The sequence below is a fragment of the Halichondria panicea genome, chromosome 4, assembly GCF_963675165.1.
Source record: "Halichondria panicea chromosome 4, odHalPani1.1, whole genome shotgun sequence".
Taxonomy (NCBI): Eukaryota; Metazoa; Porifera; class Demospongiae; order Suberitida; family Halichondriidae; genus Halichondria; species Halichondria panicea.
Genome location: NC_087380.1, coordinates 1,534,837 through 1,555,109, shown reverse-complemented (window position 1 = coordinate 1,555,109; position 20,273 = coordinate 1,534,837). Strand labels below are relative to the sequence as shown.

The 20,273-nt window shown below is 43.5% G+C and overlaps 6 protein-coding genes across 8 annotated transcripts; all 6 read right to left on the bottom strand.

Moving 5' to 3' along the window:
• Positions 1-4: 4 nt before the first annotated feature.
• On the bottom strand, positions 5-4,214 carry LOC135334975 (CUB and sushi domain-containing protein 3-like). The gene is made up of 10 exons (XM_064530371.1): positions 4,075-4,214; positions 2,767-3,027; positions 2,418-2,681; positions 1,537-1,710; positions 1,321-1,491; positions 1,104-1,277; positions 870-1,043; positions 647-820; positions 364-543; positions 5-228 (listed from the first exon to the last, which is right to left on the bottom strand). Exons 1-10 carry the CDS (start codon positions 4,154-4,156, stop codon positions 5-7), a joined length of 1,878 nt encoding a protein of 625 aa, XP_064386441.1. The 5' UTR covers positions 4,157-4,214.
• A 2,201-nt stretch (positions 4,215-6,415) lies between these two features.
• On the bottom strand, positions 6,416-9,248 carry LOC135335009 (E-selectin-like). Of its 2 annotated transcripts, XM_064530411.1 has the most exons (9): positions 9,149-9,248; positions 8,662-9,027; positions 8,020-8,225; positions 7,780-7,971; positions 7,546-7,734; positions 7,139-7,492; positions 7,061-7,096; positions 6,832-6,979; positions 6,416-6,711 (listed from the first exon to the last, which is right to left on the bottom strand). In XM_064530411.1, exons 3-6 carry the CDS (start codon positions 8,081-8,083, stop codon positions 7,377-7,379), a joined length of 561 nt encoding a protein of 186 aa, XP_064386481.1. In that variant the 5' UTR covers positions 8,084-8,225; positions 8,662-9,027; positions 9,149-9,248; the 3' UTR covers positions 6,416-6,711; positions 6,832-6,979; positions 7,061-7,096; positions 7,139-7,376. The 2 variants fall into 2 exon arrangements, with proteins under 2 accessions (XP_064386481.1, XP_064386480.1); XM_064530410.1 differs by lacking the exons at positions 6,416-6,711; positions 6,832-6,979; positions 7,061-7,096; positions 7,139-7,492; positions 7,546-7,734 and having other exon boundaries at positions 7,828-8,225; positions 9,149-9,242.
• Positions 9,249-9,499: 251 nt separating this feature from the next.
• Positions 9,500-13,327, bottom strand: LOC135334752 (sushi, von Willebrand factor type A, EGF and pentraxin domain-containing protein 1-like). The gene is made up of 13 exons (XM_064530034.1): positions 13,174-13,327; positions 12,918-13,130; positions 12,667-12,861; positions 12,393-12,596; positions 11,900-12,085; positions 11,612-11,788; positions 11,351-11,563; positions 11,028-11,231; positions 10,781-10,972; positions 10,364-10,729; positions 10,277-10,315; positions 10,057-10,204; positions 9,500-9,903 (listed from the first exon to the last, which is right to left on the bottom strand). Exons 1-13 carry the CDS (start codon positions 13,325-13,327, stop codon positions 9,708-9,710), a joined length of 2,487 nt encoding a protein of 828 aa, XP_064386104.1. The 3' UTR covers positions 9,500-9,707.
• Positions 13,328-13,842: 515 nt separating this feature from the next.
• LOC135335014 (seizure protein 6 homolog) lies at positions 13,843-15,129 on the bottom strand. Its single transcript, XM_064530417.1, has 5 exons — positions 14,920-15,129; positions 14,692-14,871; positions 14,568-14,637; positions 14,216-14,360; positions 13,843-14,044 (listed from the first exon to the last, which is right to left on the bottom strand). Exons 1-4 carry the CDS (start codon positions 14,939-14,941, stop codon positions 14,303-14,305), a joined length of 330 nt encoding a protein of 109 aa, XP_064386487.1. The 5' UTR covers positions 14,942-15,129; the 3' UTR covers positions 13,843-14,044; positions 14,216-14,302.
• Positions 15,130-15,302: 173 nt separating this feature from the next.
• LOC135334978 (sushi, von Willebrand factor type A, EGF and pentraxin domain-containing protein 1-like) lies at positions 15,303-18,137 on the bottom strand. The gene is made up of 10 exons (XM_064530374.1): positions 18,039-18,137; positions 17,783-17,965; positions 17,541-17,726; positions 17,239-17,424; positions 16,992-17,186; positions 16,752-16,937; positions 16,352-16,699; positions 16,257-16,301; positions 16,025-16,175; positions 15,303-15,585 (listed from the first exon to the last, which is right to left on the bottom strand). The coding sequence occupies exons 1-10, from the start codon at positions 18,118-18,120 to the stop codon at positions 15,390-15,392; spliced, it is 1,758 nt and encodes a 585-aa protein (XP_064386444.1). The 5' UTR covers positions 18,121-18,137; the 3' UTR covers positions 15,303-15,389.
• Positions 18,138-18,303: 166 nt separating this feature from the next.
• On the bottom strand, positions 18,304-20,273 carry LOC135335000 (uncharacterized). 2 transcript variants are annotated; one of them, XM_064530398.1, is made up of 11 exons: positions 20,119-20,273; positions 19,984-20,033; positions 19,858-19,924; positions 19,687-19,797; positions 19,514-19,599; positions 19,398-19,457; positions 19,225-19,304; positions 19,090-19,164; positions 18,906-18,987; positions 18,620-18,764; positions 18,304-18,445 (listed from the first exon to the last, which is right to left on the bottom strand). In XM_064530398.1, exons 1-10 carry the CDS (start codon positions 20,243-20,245, stop codon positions 18,759-18,761), a joined length of 744 nt encoding a protein of 247 aa, XP_064386468.1. In that variant the 5' UTR covers positions 20,246-20,273; the 3' UTR covers positions 18,304-18,445; positions 18,620-18,758. The 2 variants fall into 2 exon arrangements, with proteins under 2 accessions (XP_064386468.1, XP_064386469.1); XM_064530399.1 differs by having other exon boundaries at positions 20,088-20,229.

Sequence of the window (20,273 nt, the reverse complement as noted above, 5' to 3'; positions counted from 1 at the left end):
ACAACTAAAAGAAAGAGTTCTTAGAGATTGCGAGGAATATATATCTAAACTTATGATTACAAGTTGGTTCACTGCCACTCCAAGATCCATCGTTCCCACAAGTCCTGGTAGTGTCTCCATTGAGAGTGTAGCCAGTGTCACAGGTGTAGGTGGCATTGCTTCCAAAGGTATTTCTAGGTTCATCAACCATTCCATTGGTGGGAGCAGGGAGGATTGAACAGGTGACAACTGCAGAGAAGACAATGACGTACCATAGTTGTTTTACACTCGATTGTGTATTTATGAAGAACACTCTGCTCTTTGTTTGTGTACATAGCAATGCAGCAGTGTACGCAATGATCAGATATATTTGTGAAAACGTACTTTCACAAGTTGGTTCACTGCCACTCCAAGTTTCATTAGTAGCCTGACAAGTCCTGGGCGTAATTCCAATCAGATTGTAGCCAGTGTTACAGGTGTAGGTAGCGTTCATATTAAAAGTGGTTCCGGAGGATGTGTTCACTGCTCCATTGGTGGGGTCAGTGAGGTCACCACAGTTGACAGCTACAGAGTATAAGAATGGCATTATAAAACAAGCTATGCATATAATTATTCGCAAGTTCATTTTCCAAGTACGAAGAGTCTCATTTACTGGTAAAGGACTTACGATCACATATTTGAACAGTCCCAGTCCAAGTTCCATTAGCCTGACAAGTCCTGGTCATATCACCAGTCAGATTGTAGCCATTGTTACATGTATACACAGCAGTGCCTCTGAATGTGGTAATAGTTACAGTGACCAAGCCATTGGAGGGGCCAGTGAGGGGGCCACAGTCAACAACTAAAAGAAAGAGTTCTTAGAGATTGCGAGGCATATAATCTAAACTTACGATTACAAGTTGGTTCACTGCCACTCCAAGATCCATCGTTCCCACAAGTCCTGGTAGTGTCTCCATTGAGAGTGTAGCCAGTGTCACAGGTGTAGGTGGCATTGCTCCCAAAGGTGTTTCTAGGTTCATCAACCATTCCATTGGTGGGAGCAGGGAGGATTGGACAGGTAACAACTGGAAAATAAAACAGGGTACACAATAACAAGAGATGTAACAACATAATTATAGATCTACTTTCACAAGTTGGAGCAGTCCCACTCCAAGTTCCATTAGCTTGACAAGTCCTGGTCATGTCTCCAGTCAGATTGTAGCCATTGTTACAGTTGTAGGTAGCAGTGTTCATTAAGGTGGTATTAGATGCTTCAACAATTCCATTCCCAGGGTCAGAGAGGAAGCCACAGTCAACAGCTATATAGGTATAAAAATGGGATCATGAAAACAATTAACTTACGAGTACAAGCGGCAGTCCCACTCCAAGTTCCATTAGCCTGACAAGTCCTGGTTGTATCACCAGTCAGATTGTAGCCAGTGTTACAGTTGTAGGTAGCAGTGTTCATGAAGGTGGTATTGGATGCATCAACAATTCCATTCCCAGGGTCAGATAGGGAGCCACAGTCAACAGCTACATAGGTATAATAATGGGATCATGAAAACAATGAAGACTTACGAGTACAAGCGGCAGTCCCACTCCAAGTTCCATTAGCCTGACAAGTCCTGGTTGTATCACCAGTCAGATTGTATCCAGTGTTACAGGTGTAGGTAGCAGTCATCATGAAGGTTGTTCCGGAGGATGTGTTCACTGCTCCATTGGAGGGGTCAAAGAGGTCGCCACAGTCAATAACTATAGGTATAAGAATGGGATCATGAAAACAAAAAAGTAATTCAGTGGCGCCGCGGTGTCATAGTGTTGGCGGTCCCCCTCCCCTATCTTACAGCTATACTTATTATGGCATACAGAAATTAGTTTTGGATGGCAGTAGCATGTAGTCCAACCCTCTGCGAGTGGTTGCGTATCATGACAATACACGTTTTTGTTCCACTGGTACTTGAGGCAGAGTATGAATATCTAAGTGGCTGACAACCACATGGCTCAGAGATGTGATATAAAGAAATTTATCTAGCTTGACTACATATGTATATCTAGCTATAACTATTTTAGGATGCAAGAAAGACCTCAGAGTTCTTAGAAAAAATAGAAGGATACTGCAGCCTGTAATACAACGAGCCATAAATAATTATTGCCTTGTCAGCTAAATTAAAGTTCCTCACTTGAACACTGAGCTGCAAGCTTTCTGCAAAAATTAATAGCTTAGCTTGTAAATTTCTGTAGTAAGTTTACGGGCTACATTTTGATACCAAAAAAACATCCTATATATGCTGCTGCCACAGAAGTGGGTGTACGATAGCTGTATACCCACTCTTAATTAAACTTGCGGTTGATAGCGGCTGCTGATGTCATCAAAACAGTAGAAAATCGTTAGTTTTTCAGTGTTATGTTGGGAGACGATACACTCAACAAACAAGCAGTACAAAGTTCATTCCACTTACCATAACAATTATTGGGAGGTGACCCACTACCACTCCCACTCCCACTCAAAAAAAAAAGATTTTCGGAAAAACTACTCCACACTCCATCACTCCCACAAGTTCTGGTGGTGTCTCCATCGAGAGTGTAGCCAGTGACACAGGTGTAGGTGGCCACAGTGTCCACTGGTCTCAGATTAGCAGTCCCCATATTGTAGCTGATCACTCCATTGGTTGGTACAGTGAGGTCAGGACAGGTGGTGGGTGTTTCAGTGGGTCCTGTGTTCACTGTATCAATAAAGGTGTAGTTTTTCAGTGTTATTGGAAGACGATACACTCAACAAATAAGCAGTACAAAGTTCATTCCACTTACCATAACAATTATTGGGAGGTGACCCACTACCACTCCCACTCCCACTCAAAAAAAAAATTTCGAAAAAACTACTCCACACTCCATCACTCCCACAAGTTCTGGTGGTGACTCCATCGAGAGTGTAGCCAGTGACACAGGTATAGGTGGCCACAGTGTCCACTGGTCTCAGACTAGCAGTCCCCAAATTGTAGCTGATCACTCCATTGGCTGGTACAGTGAGGTCAGGACAGGTGGTGGGTGGTTCAGTGGGTCCTGTGTTCACTGTATCAAAAAGGTGTAGTTTTTCAGTGTTAATGCACCAAAGGTTCCAAACATTTACAACTATACTCACACATTTGTGGTAATCTACTCTCTAAGCTGGATGCACTGTATTATTTACAATAAAAGCTGACAGCTATAGAACTCTGTTCATGCATGCATGCTCCACAATGACAGAATGAACAAGCCAATAAATTAGTATGAAATAGCTAGACTATCTAGCTATAGACTCTGAATATGTTGCATGCAGCAGCTGCATGACCATGGAAGTAACCCTTTTTCTGCTTTTTACCATGCTTTAGCTATTTTGAAAGACTTGCTTCAGAAGAACCCGCTGGATATCTGTGGTGAGCATCTACAAAACTACGGACAGATGTACACTCAGTTATTTTAATGATAGCTATACTATAATTATACTGTGCAGATGTATTGGCTGATGCGCACAACAATTTGAGCTATATCTAGCTAGCAAACGATGAATTGCACAGAGTTTCAGGATAACAATGAGCAGAAAGGCACTCTAATTAGTGTTAAGTACGGGTGCATTCAACACTTCTCCTCACTTTACTTGGTTCTACCACTCCGGATTTTGCAAAGTTTCGCGACTGAGACGTTCAGTAAAAATATCGGCAACTATTTCAGTAGTTGAACAGTATTTGAGAGCGATCGTACCTTAATTGCGTAACTTGTTCATGAATTAAAATTAATGATGTTTGACTATTTAGGAAACTGCCACCTCACTAGATCTACACCATAATAGGTACTCAAAGAGCAGATCAAGGGGTCTTGATATATTGCCATCTCCTGATCCAATATCAGAGAATGAGATGATATCTCCCTCAGTGTGGTTAATGCTAGAGCCCCAGGAGGGGTCTCCCAGTTGCACTGCACCATTAATACACTTTCTGATACCAAATATGTACCGGCTACTATAGGACCCCGTACCAGTAAATCTATAGATCTAGGATAAAATTTTGCTGTTATATATTTAAATGCACTGTATATATCAACTCACATATAGCTATAGCTGCACTTCCTATATCAACTCACCTATTAAAGTCTGCTGTCCATACACTAGGGAAACACTTCCCAGCAGACAGCAAACAAATAACCTTGAGGGGAACATTCTCATTATACAGGTAATAGTATTACCTAGCTAATAGCTTGTAGATGATATTGCTTAGATATATATATTTTAAAAATAAATTCATATGCACACAGGTATATCAAATTGTAGACTAATAGAAGTCATTGATAAGGAAGTGAAAAGGAAATGTGCACATGAAATTCAATCCTATAATTATTGCAGTTCAGTTGAATGTCATATTACGTCTGGACAAGCTACGATGTCATAGTGTTAGAGGTCTATAGTCTCTCGCACCATGCAGCCTAGATTAAAAATAGGGTCTGGAGAACTTAATTCTATATCAAAATCATATAATAGTATAAACAGTGACAAATAATTTAATTCATAGGTTGGTGATCACAGTGTGTGCATGAAAGCCACATAAATGCCAGAGGAGGTCGGACAATGAATCTTGAATCCTTTATACTACACACGCTCTGCTAGATCCGCCCATAGATCCGCCCAACTACTACTATAGTGGCCGTGGCAACACTTGAGACAACACTAGAGAGGGACTTTACTCTGACAATGACGGTGAGCAGCTCAGCCTCCAGTTGCCATGCAGAACTCATGCAGACTGAATCCAGTGTCACAGGTGTAGGTCGCCTCTCCTCCAATTATTGTGCTGGTTGGTTGTCCGGGAGATCCATTGGTAATAGTGGGAGGGGGGCCACAGGAAACTGGGTGTAATTTTGTCCTCACCTTGACAAGTTGGAGGTGAGCTATTCCACTGTCTCCATTGAGAATGTAGCCAGTGTTGCAGCTGTAATGGTGTTGATCCCAGATTCCTCCACTCACACAGAACCTGGTGCCTGCATTGAAAGTAGATCTAGTTCCAGTGAGATTATATACTATTAGCCAATGTTGCAGGAGTGCATAGCACTAGAGAGGAAAGGTCTGTTGTTAGTGGATCCAGCACTGTATCCCGTTGATCAGTGAGTGGGTAGGCCTGTGCCAAATATTCCAGAATAATTTTTTTATAATAGGCAGTCTTTTTTAAAATTTGAATAATAGGCACTGTGAAAATAGTTTAATGATATTCATTGAGTTGCACATGCGATTAGCTCAAAACACGCCCACATTTTACATGGCAGTATGTTAGTCAAATCAATGTTGAAACCACATTTTGTTTTGTGTGCTAAAGTTTGTTATTTCGCTGCTGAAATTAATGACTTAATCCCACTTTTTGGTGCTATATAATTTATAGGTGTTTTATTTCGCTGCTGTGTATGTTGAATGATTTGAATAATAGGTGTCATCAATTTGAATAATAGGCGGATCCAGTGTGAATAAAAAATTTGAATAATAGGTGAATATTTGACACGGGCCTATCAGTGGGGGTAGGTCAAGAAAGTTAGCTGTATGAGAGTCTGAGACAATACACTCAACAAACCAGTCCATTCCACTTACGCCGACAAGTTGGATCCGATCCATTCCACATTCCATCACTTCCACAAGCCCTGGTGCATGGTGCCTCCATTGAGAGTGAAGCCAGTGGTACAGATGTATAGGTGGCCACAGTAGCTACTGGTATGTTTTCCAGCTGGTAGGAGATCATCCGATTGGTCAGTGTGGCTAGATCAAAACATATACCTGTAGAGAAATAGGTATACACTCACAACATAATTATGAGATTATGGTACTGAACAGGAGCACACAGACGGGAACTCTATGGAACTGACTGCTAGAATATGTCTACTTATATATAGATTACCTTGTCCCCAGCAGGTGGACACAGCACACAACAGCAACAGCAGCAGAAGCAGAACACCTTACATTGCATGCACACTATCTGTTTGTAAGTTGTTCCATTAATGATATTTACCCACACACATAGTTTCCAGTCTGTTGTTAATCGATTTTCATTATTTTTGTTACTAATATAATTGTTTTATGCCATAACATTTTTGTGGGTGAAAGGAGAGGGGCTGATGAAGTACGTACATCTGTATCACTCAACAACTGAGATTATGGTACTGAACAGGAACACACAGACGAGAACTCTATGGAACTGGCTGCTAGTACTTATAGATTACCTTGTCCCCAGCAGGTAGACACAGCACACAACAGCAACAGAAACGCAGCAGAAACTGAACACCTTACATTGCATGCTCTTATTTCTATCTGTTTGTAAGTTGTTCCATTAATGATCTTTACCCACACACATAGTTTCCAGTCTGTTGTTAATCGATTTTCTAAACCCCATCATAATTTATTCTAATTCCACATAATATTATAATAATATAATTGTTATGTGCCATAACATTAATTTTTTGCGGATGAAAAAAAGGAGAGGGGCTGATCATGATGAAGTACGTATATCTGCTATCTAAACAATTATTATCTACTTGAGTCATGTGATAGTTCAGTTATCGTATATTCCTCCAACAGCAGGAGCCTCACGCCCACTCACAGTCGAGTAGGCATTGTTCTGTGTGTAGCTGTAGTCACCTTTGACCTTTTCGGAGGCTGGGATCTCTTCATAAGTGGCAGGGACGGTCTCGTAGGTAGTTTTTACACTTTGACCCTGGTCAGTAAGGGAGATATCTCGAGGAACAGTCCTGTGTGTGGAGAGAACAGGTGTAGTAATTATGATAATAAAAGCTTTCAGTTTGTTCAGTTGGTCCATAGGAAGCTTGTGTCTACTTAACTAATGACACAAACCACACAAACAAACTCACATTTTCCCTCCTCTCTTGTACCGGAGCACTAGGTAGGTCACCATCACTACACCAGTTACTATAGCCACCACTGCTACCAGGGCCACCACTCCTCCCACCACAGCACCAGTGTTGTCAAACTGACAGAAACAGCTGTCATCAGTAGAGGCTATATGAGACAACCGACAAGCTGTTATAGCACCAACCTAACACAATACACGCTGTGCTCGGCTCAAATAGCGCCACTTACTTGTAGTGGGAGGAGAGGTAGTAATGACTCCAGTCACTGAAACAACAGGATAATTAAATTAATGAACAAACCACTTACCTAACTGCACACAGAAAGTGACCTCTCCACTCCTAGCAGGAATCACACAGCTGTAGGAGCCAGTGGGGGCTGACACAGACCCTCGACGATGGAGTCTGAGTGCTCCAACACTGTACAGTAGATCTGTGTCTGAATCAGTAATGTCTGGACTCCTAGTGACAACTGTTCCATTCGGTAGTAGCCAATATCCTAATCCCTTGGCACTATTGGGATTATCTTGTCCCGTACAGCAAATAGTTTAGTCAGTTCTGCAAGTCAATGCTGTCTCAGTGGTATCTCCAATGGTGTCTATGGCAACCTGTGAGTTCATAACATCATAGTTGGTGGTTCCCATGGAAACGTAGATCGGAGGTACTGTGGGGGTGGGGGATTGTAACTCTGTTAGACTGTTTATTGTACTAGCTTACATTGACAGGTTGGAGTTGTTCCACTCCAGGTACCATCATTCTGACAAAATACCCTAAAAATCACTCCAGTGAGAGTGTAGCTATTGTCACAAGTAAAGGTAGCAAAAGTATTAATAGGTCTGCTGTCAACAAGTCCACCAGTGTAGGTAATGACTCCATTCATTAGTGGTGATAAATCAGAACAAGGTCCTGAAAATGAATAGTGAACATACATTCAAACCGTATAAATCTTACGCTGACAAGTTGGAGCTAACCCACTCCACACTCCATCACTCCCACAAGTCCTGGTGGTGTCTCCATTGAGAGTGAAGCCAGGGTTACAAGTGTAGGTGGCCACGGTGTCCACTGGTCTGCTGTCAGTGGATCCAGCAACACCATAGTCAGTGTCCCCATTTGTCAATGAGGGTAGGTCAGAGCAGGTTATCACTATAGGAATAGGTATACACTCAACGTACACATTCAGTCATTCCTTACGCTGACACACTGGAGCTAGTGATGAGCTCCACTCTCCATCACTCCCACAAGTCCTCACTGACATTCCAACCAGAGTGTAGGGATTATAAAGCACCACATGTAAGTAGCTGTAGCACCCACTGATCTGTTATTAGTGGATCCAGCAGTATAGGTTATGGCTCCATTAGAGATGGTCGGGAGATTATCAGAACATGGGATTGGAGAAACTGCAAGAGGGATTGATATGGAAAGCGCATGATACAATGGAACTGCATAGAAGAGTTGTAATGGTTTCATGAACTCATGAATAAGATAACACATACAAATACTAGGTGGGTGCTGAGGGAGGTGGCTGAATACTAGGTGAATACTGACAAATACGGGGGTCAAAAAAATGTGGCATTCTACATTCCCTGAGATTAATTCTGAGCAAATTTGGTAGTAATAAAACTTTCCAGTATACGCGAGTAATTAAAGATGATGCGCCGCATGTGCTTCATGACCTCTAACCTTTGAGTCTTTACCTCAAGTAAACTACTGTAGCTATATCCCTGTAACTAGCTGTGGCACCAATGCAAGCTAGCTGTTCAAGGAGCGACTAGGTAAGGTAGCTTGAGATGAGGGGTGCTCCAATACTCGTACTCCCTACTCCCCTGCACTCACCCAGGTTAGCACAGAGGGTAATCTCTCCTCCATTAGTTGGTACAGTACAACAGTAGGACCCGGTTGGAATGAGAGGGTTGGTAGTCTCTCTACGAGCCAGTCTGATGAGTTGAGCATCATTCCTTATAATGTAGAACTGCTGTCCAACAGTCAATGAGGAACCATTCCTCAGTACCACACTCCCATCAGGATACACCCACTGTCCTAGTCTACCATTACCATTGTTGTCAGCAACACTTCTACAGCAAGTAGTGAGGTCAGTGTGACAGGTGAGAGAAGGGAGACCACCATCCTCTCCAATGTCAGTGATAAAGATCTCAGTATTGTCAGTGGTGATATTAGGACCAGATCCCAGAGTCAGGTAGACTATGAATGGTTAGACCATAGATTATAAGGAATTGGACAGAGCTCATAGGTATCACCACTATCAGTAAACTAAGCTAGTTGAGATATCACACTCAGGATACCTAGCTTATCACTACATTACCTTGTCCCCAGCAGGTGGACACAGCACACAACAGCAGCAGCAGCTGAACACCTTGAGTCTCCATTGCATGCACAATATCTTCCTCTGTGTTTGGTTAATATCTGTTTGGAAGTTGTTTCATTAAGGATCTTTACCCACCCACATGGGGATCACAAACTTTAGACAGACGTTAAATAGAAAAAAACGTCCAGAACGTTTGTGTCAAAAACGTTTGTGTCAAAAACCTAACCAAATCGGGCTCATGCTACTAGTAAACTTTCTATCACCTTTTTTATGTTATGATGGCCGCAGTGCAGGGCACCGTTCGTGACAATTAAAGCGTCACACGTAAATCGGCCGATACAGTGAAGAGCATTTTCATGACAATAAACTGCACACATGGTGTTTTGACACAAACGGTACCCCATTATTATATTACATGGAAAGCCATCAAATTTTTGAGGTGAAACACATTGTGAGAAGGGGAGGGGCTGATGAAGTACGTATAACTGTGTGCTCTGTACAAACTAACAAATAAAATTCAAGACATAATTATTTTCTACTTGAGTCATGTGATAGTTCAGTTATCGTATATTCCTCCAACAGCAGGAGCCTCACGCCCACTCACAGTCAAGTAGGCATTGTTCTGTGTGTAGCTGTAGTCACCTTTGACCTCTCTGGAGGCTGGAATCTCCTCGTAAGTGGCAGACACGGTCTCGTAGGTAGCGGCTGCACTTTGACCCTGGTCAGTAAGGGTGATATCTCGAGGAACAGTCCTGTGTGTGGAGAGAACAGATGATATATATTACTATTAGTAGTAATTATGACAATAAAAGCTTTCAGTTTGTTTAGTTCGTATGAAGCTTGTTTACACACAACAGAGTGTGTCTACTTAAACTAATGACACAAACCACTTTAAACCAACTCACATTATCCCTCCTCTCTTGTGCCGGAGCACTAGGTAGGTCACCATCACTACAGTCACTGCAATCACCACCATTGCTACCAGGGCCACTACTCCTCCCACCACAGCACCAGTGTTGTCACACTGACAGAGAGAGCTCTCATCAGTAGAGGCTGTAATGGAATGCATGAGACAACTCAGACACAATACATGCTGCGATCATCTCAATAATTGGTGCCACTTACTTGTAGCGGGAGTAGGAGAGGTAGTGATGACTCCAGTCACTGAAACAATAAATTATATAATTAATGAATGAACACAGACCCACTCACCTAACTGCACACAGAATGCCACTTCTACTCCAGTATTGTCAGGAATCACACAGCAGTAGGAGCCAGTGGGGCCTGACACAGACCCTCGACGATGGAGTCTGAGTGCACCTCTATCTCCAACACTGTACAGTAGATCAGTGTCTGATTCAGTAATGTCCAGTCTCCTAGTGACAGCTGTTCCATTTGGTAGTAGCCAATCTCCTAATCCATTGGCACTATTGGGATTATCTTGTGCTGTACAGCAAATAGTTGAGTCAGTTCTGCAAGTCAATGCTGTCTCAATGGTATCTCCGATGGTGTCTATGGCAACCTGTGAGTTCATAGCAGCATAGTTGGTGGTTCCCATGGAGACGTAGACAGGAGGTACTGTGGGGGTGGGGGATTATAACACTGTTAGAGTTCATTGCACTAGTTTACATTGACAAGTGAAAGAGGATCCACTCCACAATCTGCCAGCTCTACACACTCTGGTAGCAGTGCTGGTAGTGGTCCAGGGTACGTATCCATTCAAGCAGCTCTGCGTAGCCACTGTTCCCTGAGGGTGTGGTGAGGTACTAGAGCTGTAGATGATCACTCCATTGGCTGGTACAGTGAGGTCAGGACAGGTAGCTGTGGGGGCAGTACAATCCATCAATCCATGATTACTATAGTTTGTACTCATTACCTTGACAAATAGGAGTTGTTCCACTCCACACTCCATCACTCCCACAAGTCCTGGTGCTGCCTCCATTGAGAGTGTAGCCAGTGTCACAGGTGTAGGTGGCCACAGTGTCCACTAGTATTGTCCCCATATTGTAGCTGATCATTCCATTGGACAGAGCAGTCAGTATAGGGCATGTAGTGGGTGGTTCAGTGGGTCCTGTGTTCACTGTATTAGGGTATGAGAATCAACATAACTATAATATCTACCATGCAGCATTTTGATCTATACGCTATTTTCAACGGGTTTATGCGTATACTCAACTGTACAAGAGTTACAGAGCTCACATTGACAAGTTGGAGGTGACCCACTCCATCTCCCTCCACTCACACAGATCCTGGTGGTGTCTCTATTGAGAGTGTAGCCAGTGTCACAAGTGTAGGTGACCACAGTGTCCACTAGTCTCAGACTAGCAGTCCCCATATTGTAGCTGATCATTCCATTAGCTGGTACAGTGAGGTCAGGACAGGTGGTGGGTGGTTCAGTGGGTCCTGTGTTCACTGTATCAAGAAAAGGTGAAGCAACTGTTAAGATGTAGTGGAACTCACATTGACAGGTTGGAGTAGTTCCATCCCAGGTCCCATCATTCTGACAAGCTCTGAAACTCCCTCCAGTGAGAGTGTAGCCATTGTCACAAGCGAAGAAAGCAATGGGTCTACTGTCAGCAAGTCCACCACTGTAGGTAATGTCTCCATTCATTAGTGGTGGTAAATCAGAACAAGGTCCTGAAATAGTGAACATAAATATTACAACAGCAATTCCACCTATGCAATCTTCCTTGGGTTTATGTACCTATAACTCACAAACACAAACTGTACAAGAGTTACAGAACTCACGCTGACAAGTTGGAGCTAACCCATTCCATCTCCCTCCACTCACACAGACCCTGGTGGTACCTCCAGTGAGAGTGTAGCCAGTGTTGCAGGAGTGTGTAGCACTAGAGCTGAAAGGTCTGTCGTTACTGGATCCAGCACTGTACATAATCATCCCATTGGTCAGTGAGGGTAAGTCAAGGCAGTTAGCTGTATGAGAGACAATACAGGTAAACTCAACAATAAACACACTGAACTGGAACGAATACCGTATTACTATAGAATATTTTGCTGGTGTAAAACCATTGCGAATGAGACAAATCAAGAAAATGTGACACTTTGTGATCCAACTATTACGTTCTGGCAAGGGTGTGTTGTTGTACAAATACTGCTCTCAAAATTTGCTTATGTTGGATGCTCGCAAAACATTTTAGTCTCATAATTATGGTATACATGCATGTAGATCCAGCCATGGTAAGATCTAGCTACACAACAGTACAAAGTCCATTCAACTTACGCTGACACACTGGATATGACCCACTCCAAACTCCTCCAGTCACACAGACCCTTAAAGTACCTCCACTGAGAGTGTAGCCAATGACACAGGTGGAGGTGGCCACAGTGTTCACTGGTCTCAGACTAACAGTCCCCATATTGTAGCTGATCATTCCATTGGTTGGTACAGTGAGGTCAGGACAGGTGGTGGGTGGTTCAGTGGTTACTGTATCAAGAAAGGTGAAGTGGAACTCTGAAATAGTGAAAATTATACATTCAACAGTACAGACACTTACGGTTACGCTGACAAATTGGAGCTAACCCATTCCATCTCCCTCCAGTCACACAGAACAACCTAAAGGTATCTCCAGTGAGAGTGTAGCCAGTGTTGCAGGAGTACACAACACTAGAGAGGAAAGGTCTGTTGTTAGTGGATCCAGCACTGTACATAATCATCCCATTGGTCAGTGAGGGTAAGTCACGGCAGTTAGCTGTATGGGAGACAATACACTCAACAAACAAACAGTACAAAGTCCATTCCACGTACGCTGACATATTGGAACAAACCCACTCCACCCTCCATCACTCCCACAAGTCCTGGTGCTGACTCCATTGAGAGTGTAGCCAGTGTCACAAGTCAAGGTGGCCACAGTGCCCACTGGTCTCAGACTAGCAGTCCCCATATTGTAGCTGATCATTCCATTGGCTGATACAGTGAGGTCAGGACAGGTGGTGGGTGGTTCAGTGGGTCCTGTGTTCACTGTATCAAGCAACTGTTAAGATGTAGTGGAACTCACCTTAACAGGTTGGAGCTGTTCCACTCCAGGTCCCATCATTCTGACATTGTCTGAAACCCCCTCCAGTGAGAGTGTAGCCATTGTCACAAGTGTTGGTAGCAATGGTATTAATAGGTCTGCTGTCAGCAAGTCCATCAGTGTAGGCAATGTCTCCATTCATTAGTGGTGATAAATCAGAACAAGTTCCTGAAATAGTGAATTAGTAAAAGTACACAATATCATACCTTGCAATTGAGTACATACACACAGTGAGAAGGTGATATGGATATGGTGACTTGTGCAATCCACTCACCCAGGATAGCACCTACTACCAATACAATCATTACCACAGGATTACCACTAGCACCTACTAGATCTACCAATAGCAATTATTATCACAGTATTACCTGGCTGTCCCCAGCAGGTGGACACAGCACACAACAAAAGAAGCAGAACACCTTGAGTCTCCATTCCTTGTGGCTTGCATAAGACACATCCAAAACAGTTATTTTTCAGTAATGATCTTTACCCACCTACATGACCAACACATACAAGTATGTAGGTCTGCCCCCCCCCAGACTAGCACAGAGCAACCTTAGTTTACACTACATCTCCTCACACACACACACACACACTCATCATGTCCTCACATGAATTCAATGATCAGTAATGGATATACCATAGTTTGATAGTTGAGAATGTAAATCTATGAAATATCATTTGCAGATTATGTATTTCATCCAGAAAATTGATCAGTGTAGCTATAAATGCTAACAGTCATGTATTTAACTATTAGTCCATAATTATGAATCAGATGACCCTGCCGTCTTCCATTCTGACGTAAGTGCTGTACTGTCCCTGCTCCTTGAGTACCAACACACGTGATCCCCTCATCCAACTAGAGGGGGGAGGGGGGGTAAGTGAGGTAATCAGACTTATCAACAATACACTAACTGAAAACTCAGGAGGTGAAATAAATACATGAAATGTATTTATTTTCCCAAAAGGGTATAATTTTGGATAATTAGTGATGTACATACAGAGATTGATCGTACTACTATGCACTCACGTTCCATAGCCCCCATAGCCAGTATGTCTGGCGTAGCAGATCATGCGATCAGAGCCTGGGACGGGACAGCACCAATCGTTGCCATGGTTATGACCTACCACAGTCATGCGTACATTGGCCTGAGCAAACAGAGTCGATATCAACTCTGCAATGTGTGTGTGCGTGTGTGTGTGTGTGTGTGTGTGTGTGTGTGTGTGTGTGTGTGGGGGGGGGGAGGGAATAAATAAACTTATTGTATACACATTTTGAAGCCCAGTATTTTGTTAGTCTCCTACACAAGCCTCTAAGCAGTTAATAAGCCGAGCGGATATTGGGTGTGGGGATGAGACTCTAAAGGTAGGAGCACACTCACCTGTTGTCAATGGATCCAGCACTGTACATAATCATCCCATTGATCAGTGAGGGTAAGTCAGGGCAGTTAGCTGTATGGGAGATGATACTCAACAAACAAACAGTACAAAGTCCACTCCACTTACCTTGACAAGTTGGAGCTGACCCACTCCACACTTCATCACTCCCACAAGTCCCGGTGGTGCACCCTCCAGTGAGAGCATAGCCATTGTTACAGGTATAGGTGGCCACAGTGTTTAGACCCAGTGTTGGGTCAGAGTAGGAGACCCCTCCATTGGTGGTGGGAGGAAGGGACATACACACCACTGTGTACAGATGATATTAGATTACTGACCATTGTGCAATCCACTCACCCAGGTTAGCACAGAGGGTCATATCTCCTCCAGTAGTTGGTACAGTACAACAGTAGGACCCGGTTAGAGTGAGGGGGTTGTTAGCCTGCCTACGGTATAGTCTGATGAGCTGAGGACCATTCTTGTTATAGTGTAGAACTGATCTCCAGCAGTTACTGAGGCACTACAGCCCAGTAACACACTACTATGCCATAATTGTTGTCAGCGTTACTACAGCAGCTGGCAATGAGGTCAGTATGACAGGTGAGAGAGGGCAGACCACCAGTAGCATCCTCTCCATTAAGAAGTTGTTCCATTAATGATCTTTACCCACACCCATGCCGACCAACGTGTCTTTGAATTATCACGTTGTACACGAACATAGTGGGCTGATGAAGCACGTATAAAATATAATATCTACATGCTCTGCATCAACTAAAAAAATACAAATTAAACGTGATATTTAATGAGAAATGGAGTCATGTGATAGTTCAGTTATCATATATTCCTTCAGCAGCAGGAGCCTCACGCCCACTCACAGTCGAGTAGGCATTGTTCTGTGTGTAGCTGTAGTCACCTTTGACCTCTCTAGAGGCTGGGATCTCCTCATAAGTGGCAGGGACGGTCTCGTAGGTAGCAGCTGCACTTTGACCCTGGTCAGTAAGGGAGATATCTCGAGGAACAGTCCTGTGTGTGGATGATATGTATTAGTTTAGTTATTGCATGAGCACGAGTGATTATGCAAAAACTGATTTGTTGCGTGGGAGAAGCATAGCATTCTGCATTCCTTACTTTGATACCACAAAAAGTGAGTTGTAGGAACGAGATCATTCTAACTTTCGTCCAAGCTTTCTGGCTGTGCAAATATATGGCATATTGCACTGCGGTAACATGTTAGCTTTGATGTACCTGGCTTCACTGTGCAATATGCCATATATATTTCCACTGTGGTTTCTTTGATCTTTTGCTCAAACATACAACAATACTTAGTAGAAATTTGTCATAACAGCTTGTTTAATTATGACAATAAAAGCTTTCAGTTTGTTAAGTTCATAAGAAGCTTGTTTACACTGAACAAAGTGTGTCTACTTAAACTAATGACACAAACTACTTTAAACAAACTCACATTTTCCCTCCTCTCTTGTACCGGAGCACTAGGTAGGTCACCATCACTACAGTCACTGCAATCACTGCTACCAGGGCCACCACTCCTCCCACCACAGCACCAGTGCTGTCACTCTGGGGACACTGACAGAGACAGCTCTCATCAGTAGAGGCTGTAATGGAAACAATGACAACCCGTAAGTTGCTAATTTGTACCAATTTAGTCCTAACAACTCAATAATAGTACCACTTACTTGCAGTGGGGGGAGAGGTAGTGATGACTGTGATGACTCCAGTCACTGAAACACAGGATAATACAGTAACAGGATGAGAACACAGACCCACTTACCTAACTGCACACAGAATGTCACATCTACTCCAGTATTGTCAGGAATCACACAGCAGTAGGAGCCAGTGGGGCCTGACACAGACCCTCGACGATGGAGTCTGAGTGCACCTGTATCTCGAGAGGAGACAAAAGGAACAGAGGTGTCGAAATCAGCACGTCTGGGAACAACGTCTCCATTGGGAAACCTCCACTCTCCAGCTGCAAGACCATCGCTTCCGCGACAACACCGAGCATTGTCCGTTTTGCAGATAAGCGCCTCATCATCAGTCTCCCCGATGGTGTCTATGGCAACCTGTGAGTTCATAGCAGCATAGTTGGTGAATCCCAAGGAGACGTAGACAGGAAGTACTGTGGGTGGGGTGAGGGCTGGAATGACTATAATTATAGTAGACCAACATACATTGTTGGCAGGTGATGATCACTCCACTCCACGTTCTGTCAGACTGACACATTCTCTCTATCCCACCAGACAGTCTATACCCCTCGTCACAGCTGTGTGTAGCCACTGTTCCCTGGAGTCTGGGGATGGAGGTTGGAGTGTAGCTGATCATTCCATTGGCTGGTACAGTGAGGTCAGGACAGGTGGCTGTGGAGACAGCACAATCTGTCAACCATCAACACACTAGCTTGTACTCATTACCTTGACAAGTTAGAGCTGACCCACTCCACACTCCATCACTCCCACACGTCCTGGTGCTACCTCCATCGAGAGTGTAGCCAGTGTCACAGGTGTGAGTGGCCACAGTGTCCACTGGTCTTGTCCCCATATTGTAGCTGATCACTCCATTGGCAGGTACAGTGAGGTCAGGACAGGTGGTGGGTGGTTCAGTGGTTACTGTATCAAGAAAGGAAAGGTGAAGCAACTGTTAAGATGTAGTGGAACTCACATTGACAGGTTTGAGTTGTTCCACTCCAGGTCCTATCATTCTGACAAGCTCTGAAACCCCCTCCAGTGAGAGTGTAGCCATTGTCACAAGTGAAGGTAGCAATTGTATTAATAGGTCTGCTGTCAACAAGTCCATCAGTGTAAGTAATGCCTCCATTCATTAGTGGTGGTAAATCAAAACAAGCTCCTGAAATAGTGAACATTACAACAGCAATTCCATAAGCGCAATCTTTCTTGGGTTTATGCATTATATATGCATATAAACTCATAAACACAAACTGTCACAAGAGTTACAGAACTCACCTTGACAAGTTGGAGGTGACCCATCCCAACTCCCTCCATTCAGACAAGTCCTGGTGGTACCTCCAGTGAGAGTGTAGCCAGTGTTACAGGAGTGTGTAGCTGTAGATATGAAAGGTCTGTTGTCAGGGAATCCAGCACTGTACATAATCATCCCGTTGTTCAGTGAGGGTAAGTCAGGGCAGTCAGCTGTATGGGAGACAATGCACTCAACAAACAAACAGTACAAAATTTATTCCACTTACGCTGACAATTTGGAGCGAACCCACTCCACACTCCATCACTCCCACAAGTCCTGGTGGTGCTGCTGACTCCACTGAGAGTGTAGCCAGTGTTACAAGCATAGGTGGCCACAGTACCATCGCCCAGTGTTGGATCAGAGTAGGAGATGACCCCATTGGTGGGGGGAGTGAGGGACAAGCAGATCACTGTGAGAAGGTGATAGGATATGGTGACCATTGTGCACCTACTACCAATAGCAAATCATTACCACAGGATTACCTTGCTGTCCCCAGCAGGTGGACACAGCACACAACAGCAAAAGTAGCAGAAGCAGAACACCTTGAGTCTTCATTGCTTGCATATTGTGGCTTGCATGAGACACATCCAAAACAGTTATTTTTCAGTAATGATCTTTACCCACCCACATGGCCATAGCAGAGCAACCTTAGCCACTCAAACACGCACACACACTCATCCTGTACCCACCCTATCTATACCTAACCGCTGAGTTGAGAATGTAGATTTAATATTTGAATGTCATTGCAGATTATGTACTTTTTACAGAAAATTTATAAGTGTAGCTAACAGTCATTCTGAATTAGATGACCCTGCCATCTTCCATTCTGACGTAAGTGCTGTACTGTCCCTGCTCCTTGAGTACCAACACACGCGATCCCCTCATCCAACTAGAGGGGGGGGGGGGTGTAAGGTATTCAGACTTATCAATACATTTTTGAAAACTCTCTATCACACCAACAGAGCAAGGCCAGCTACATTGAAATGAGGTTTTCCCAAAAGGGTATAATTTTGGGTCAAAGTGATGTAGAGAGATTGATCATATTGTACTACTGTGCACTCACGTTCCATAGCCCCCATAGCCAGTGTGTCTGGCGTAGCAGATCATGTGATCAGAGCCTAGTACGGGACAGCACCAATCGTTGCCATGGTTATGACCCACCACAGTCATGCGTACATTGGCCTGAGTGAACAGAGTCGATATCAACTCTACAATGTGTGTGTGTGGTGTGTGTGGGGGAGGGAATAAACCAGTATTTTGTTAGCCTCCTATACACATACCTCTAAGCGATTAATAAGAGCAGATATTGGGTGTGGGGATGAGACTAAAGGTAGGAGGAGCACACTCACTGTTTGCCTGTGTTTGTGGAGAGATGGTATCATTGGCAGTGCCTTGACACAAGTTAGGAGAGTATCCTTCTGGTATCCAGTGCTGCAATGGAGGGGGGAGGGACAGTTGATATATACACAAGTAGGGGGAGAGGGGTAACAGAGATATAATATGAGAACACTAAAAGGTAATGTATATCCTTACCTTGGAATGTGGGAAAAGGCAATAGCAGGAATGTCTCCATATTTGGCAGTTAGTTCACTGGACGTATCCACAACCCTAAAAGGAAAATGGAGATTTTTCTTAACATAATTATGAATCATATAAATGTAGTCCCACCATTCGATTTGATCGTCATACACCAGCTCCTGGTAACTCCCTCCTCCACTGTCGAGCATGTACAGTATCCAGGACGGCGTCTACACATGCAGTGGGTCACATGACATCAATACAGGTATGTAATCCAATACAATACAGGGTATCTAAATCGAACTAACTCTTAAATTATATACCTTGGCTGTTTCTGTGCTGAAGATTAGGAGATAGTAGTTTGTAAGTCCATGAAGGTTCAGCTAAATAAAAGGGGATATAATTCATACAGTCATGTGATCGTCATGTGATCACTCACCGGCCCAAACTGAGAATAGGAGAGTGTATATTTCGTATCAACCGACAGAAGGTCTTTTCTTGTACCACCGGACGCACTTAAATCATCTGAATGAGAAAAAAAGTGTGACAATCTTAACACTGAAAACATGCAACTACATGTAACACACTTGAGAAAAACAGGTTTCAACTCACCATGGTTACCAAATATGGTGGCCCATCTGGTTGAGGTAATGACACATGGCTGCACCACCTTGGACCAGTACACAGTCGCATTGCTACCAATGTTCTCACCCGTTATCTGATCTGCAGGATGAAGACAAACCTCACGCATTTATATTTATATCAATGATAAAAATGAATTACCTCCCAAATAGACGACAAAATGTGGGCTCTCCATGAACAACATTTTCTCCATCACAATCGTAGAATTCTAGCGAGGCAACAGATAAATCTATTTATACAGCTTTGGTGAAATATTGAACATCTTACCACATCTTGTTGGGGTCCCCAAGTCTTGTTCTCAGCTTCTCCATAATGCACTATAATTATGACCGAAAAATAATTATTGTCAAATGTAAGATTTGTTTACGTACCTACAAAGGATTTCAATCCTTCAAAACTCACAATCAGCGAACACAGAGAGCTTGAACTCTCCCTCACTATTGAAGACCAGTCTAGGCTTGTCTCCACTCGCGTCTGAGGTCGCCACTAGCAAACATAAGCACAGGACAAGAGAAAACACTTCTTCCATTTCTTTGACTCAGTGTTACAAGAACTTT

Coding starts and splice junctions, on each gene's coding strand:
- LOC135334975 (XM_064530371.1), bottom strand. CDS start 4,156: ATGAGAATGTTCCCCTCAAGGTTATTTGTTTGCTGTCTGCTGGGAAGT. Junction 1,711..2,417: donor ACCTCCCAATAATTGTTATG/GTAAGTGGAATG, acceptor TTATACCTATAG/TTATTGACTGTGGCGACCTC. Junction 1,492..1,536: donor TGGGACTGCCGCTTGTACTC/GTAAGTCTTCAT, acceptor ATACCTATGTAG/CTGTTGACTGTGGCTCCCTA.
- LOC135335009 (XM_064530410.1), bottom strand. CDS start 9,212: ATGGAGACTCAAGGTGTTCAGCTGCTGCTGCTGTTGTGTGCTGTGTCC. Junction 9,028..9,148: donor GTCCACCTGCTGGGGACAAG/GTAATGTAGTGA, acceptor AACCATTCATAG/TCTACCTGACTCTGGGATCT. Junction 8,226..8,661: donor TACCCTCTGTGCTAACCTGG/GTGAGTGCAGGG, acceptor TCCCTCTTGCAG/TTTCTCCAATCCCATGTTCT.
- LOC135334752 (XM_064530034.1), bottom strand. CDS start 13,327: ATGAATGGAGACATTGCCTACACTGATGGACTTGCTGACAGCAGACCT. Junction 12,597..12,666: donor TCCAATTTGTCAGCGTAACC/GTAAGTGTCTGT, acceptor TTCTTGATACAG/TAACCACTGAACCACCCACC. Junction 10,973..11,027: donor AACAACTCCTATTTGTCAAG/GTAATGAGTACA, acceptor CTGCCCCCACAG/CTACCTGTCCTGACCTCACT.
- LOC135335014 (XM_064530417.1), bottom strand. CDS start 14,941: ATGACCCTCTGTGCTAACCTGG. Junction 14,638..14,691: donor GTCAGCTCCAACTTGTCAAG/GTAAGTGGAGTG, acceptor TCTCCCATACAG/CTAACTGCCCTGACTTACCC. Junction 14,361..14,567: donor GCTGGATCCATTGACAACAG/GTGAGTGTGCTC, acceptor CACACATTGCAG/AGTTGATATCGACTCTGTTT.
- LOC135334978 (XM_064530374.1), bottom strand. CDS start 18,120: ATGCAAGCAATGAAGACTCAAGGTGTTCTGCTTCTGCTACTTTTGCTG. Junction 17,966..18,038: donor CACCTGCTGGGGACAGCAAG/GTAATCCTGTGG, acceptor ACCTTCTCACAG/TGATCTGCTTGTCCCTCACT. Junction 17,425..17,540: donor GTCACCTCCAACTTGTCAAG/GTGAGTTCTGTA, acceptor TCACTATTTCAG/GAGCTTGTTTTGATTTACCA.
- LOC135335000 (XM_064530398.1), bottom strand. CDS start 20,245: ATGGAAGAAGTGTTTTCTCTTGTCCTGTGCTTATGTTTGCTAGTGGCG. Junction 19,925..19,983: donor GGGGACCCCAACAAGATGTG/GTAAGATGTTCA, acceptor TTGCCTCGCTAG/AATTCTACGATTGTGATGGA. Junction 19,458..19,513: donor CCTATTCTCAGTTTGGGCCG/GTGAGTGATCAC, acceptor CCTTTTATTTAG/CTGAACCTTCATGGACTTAC.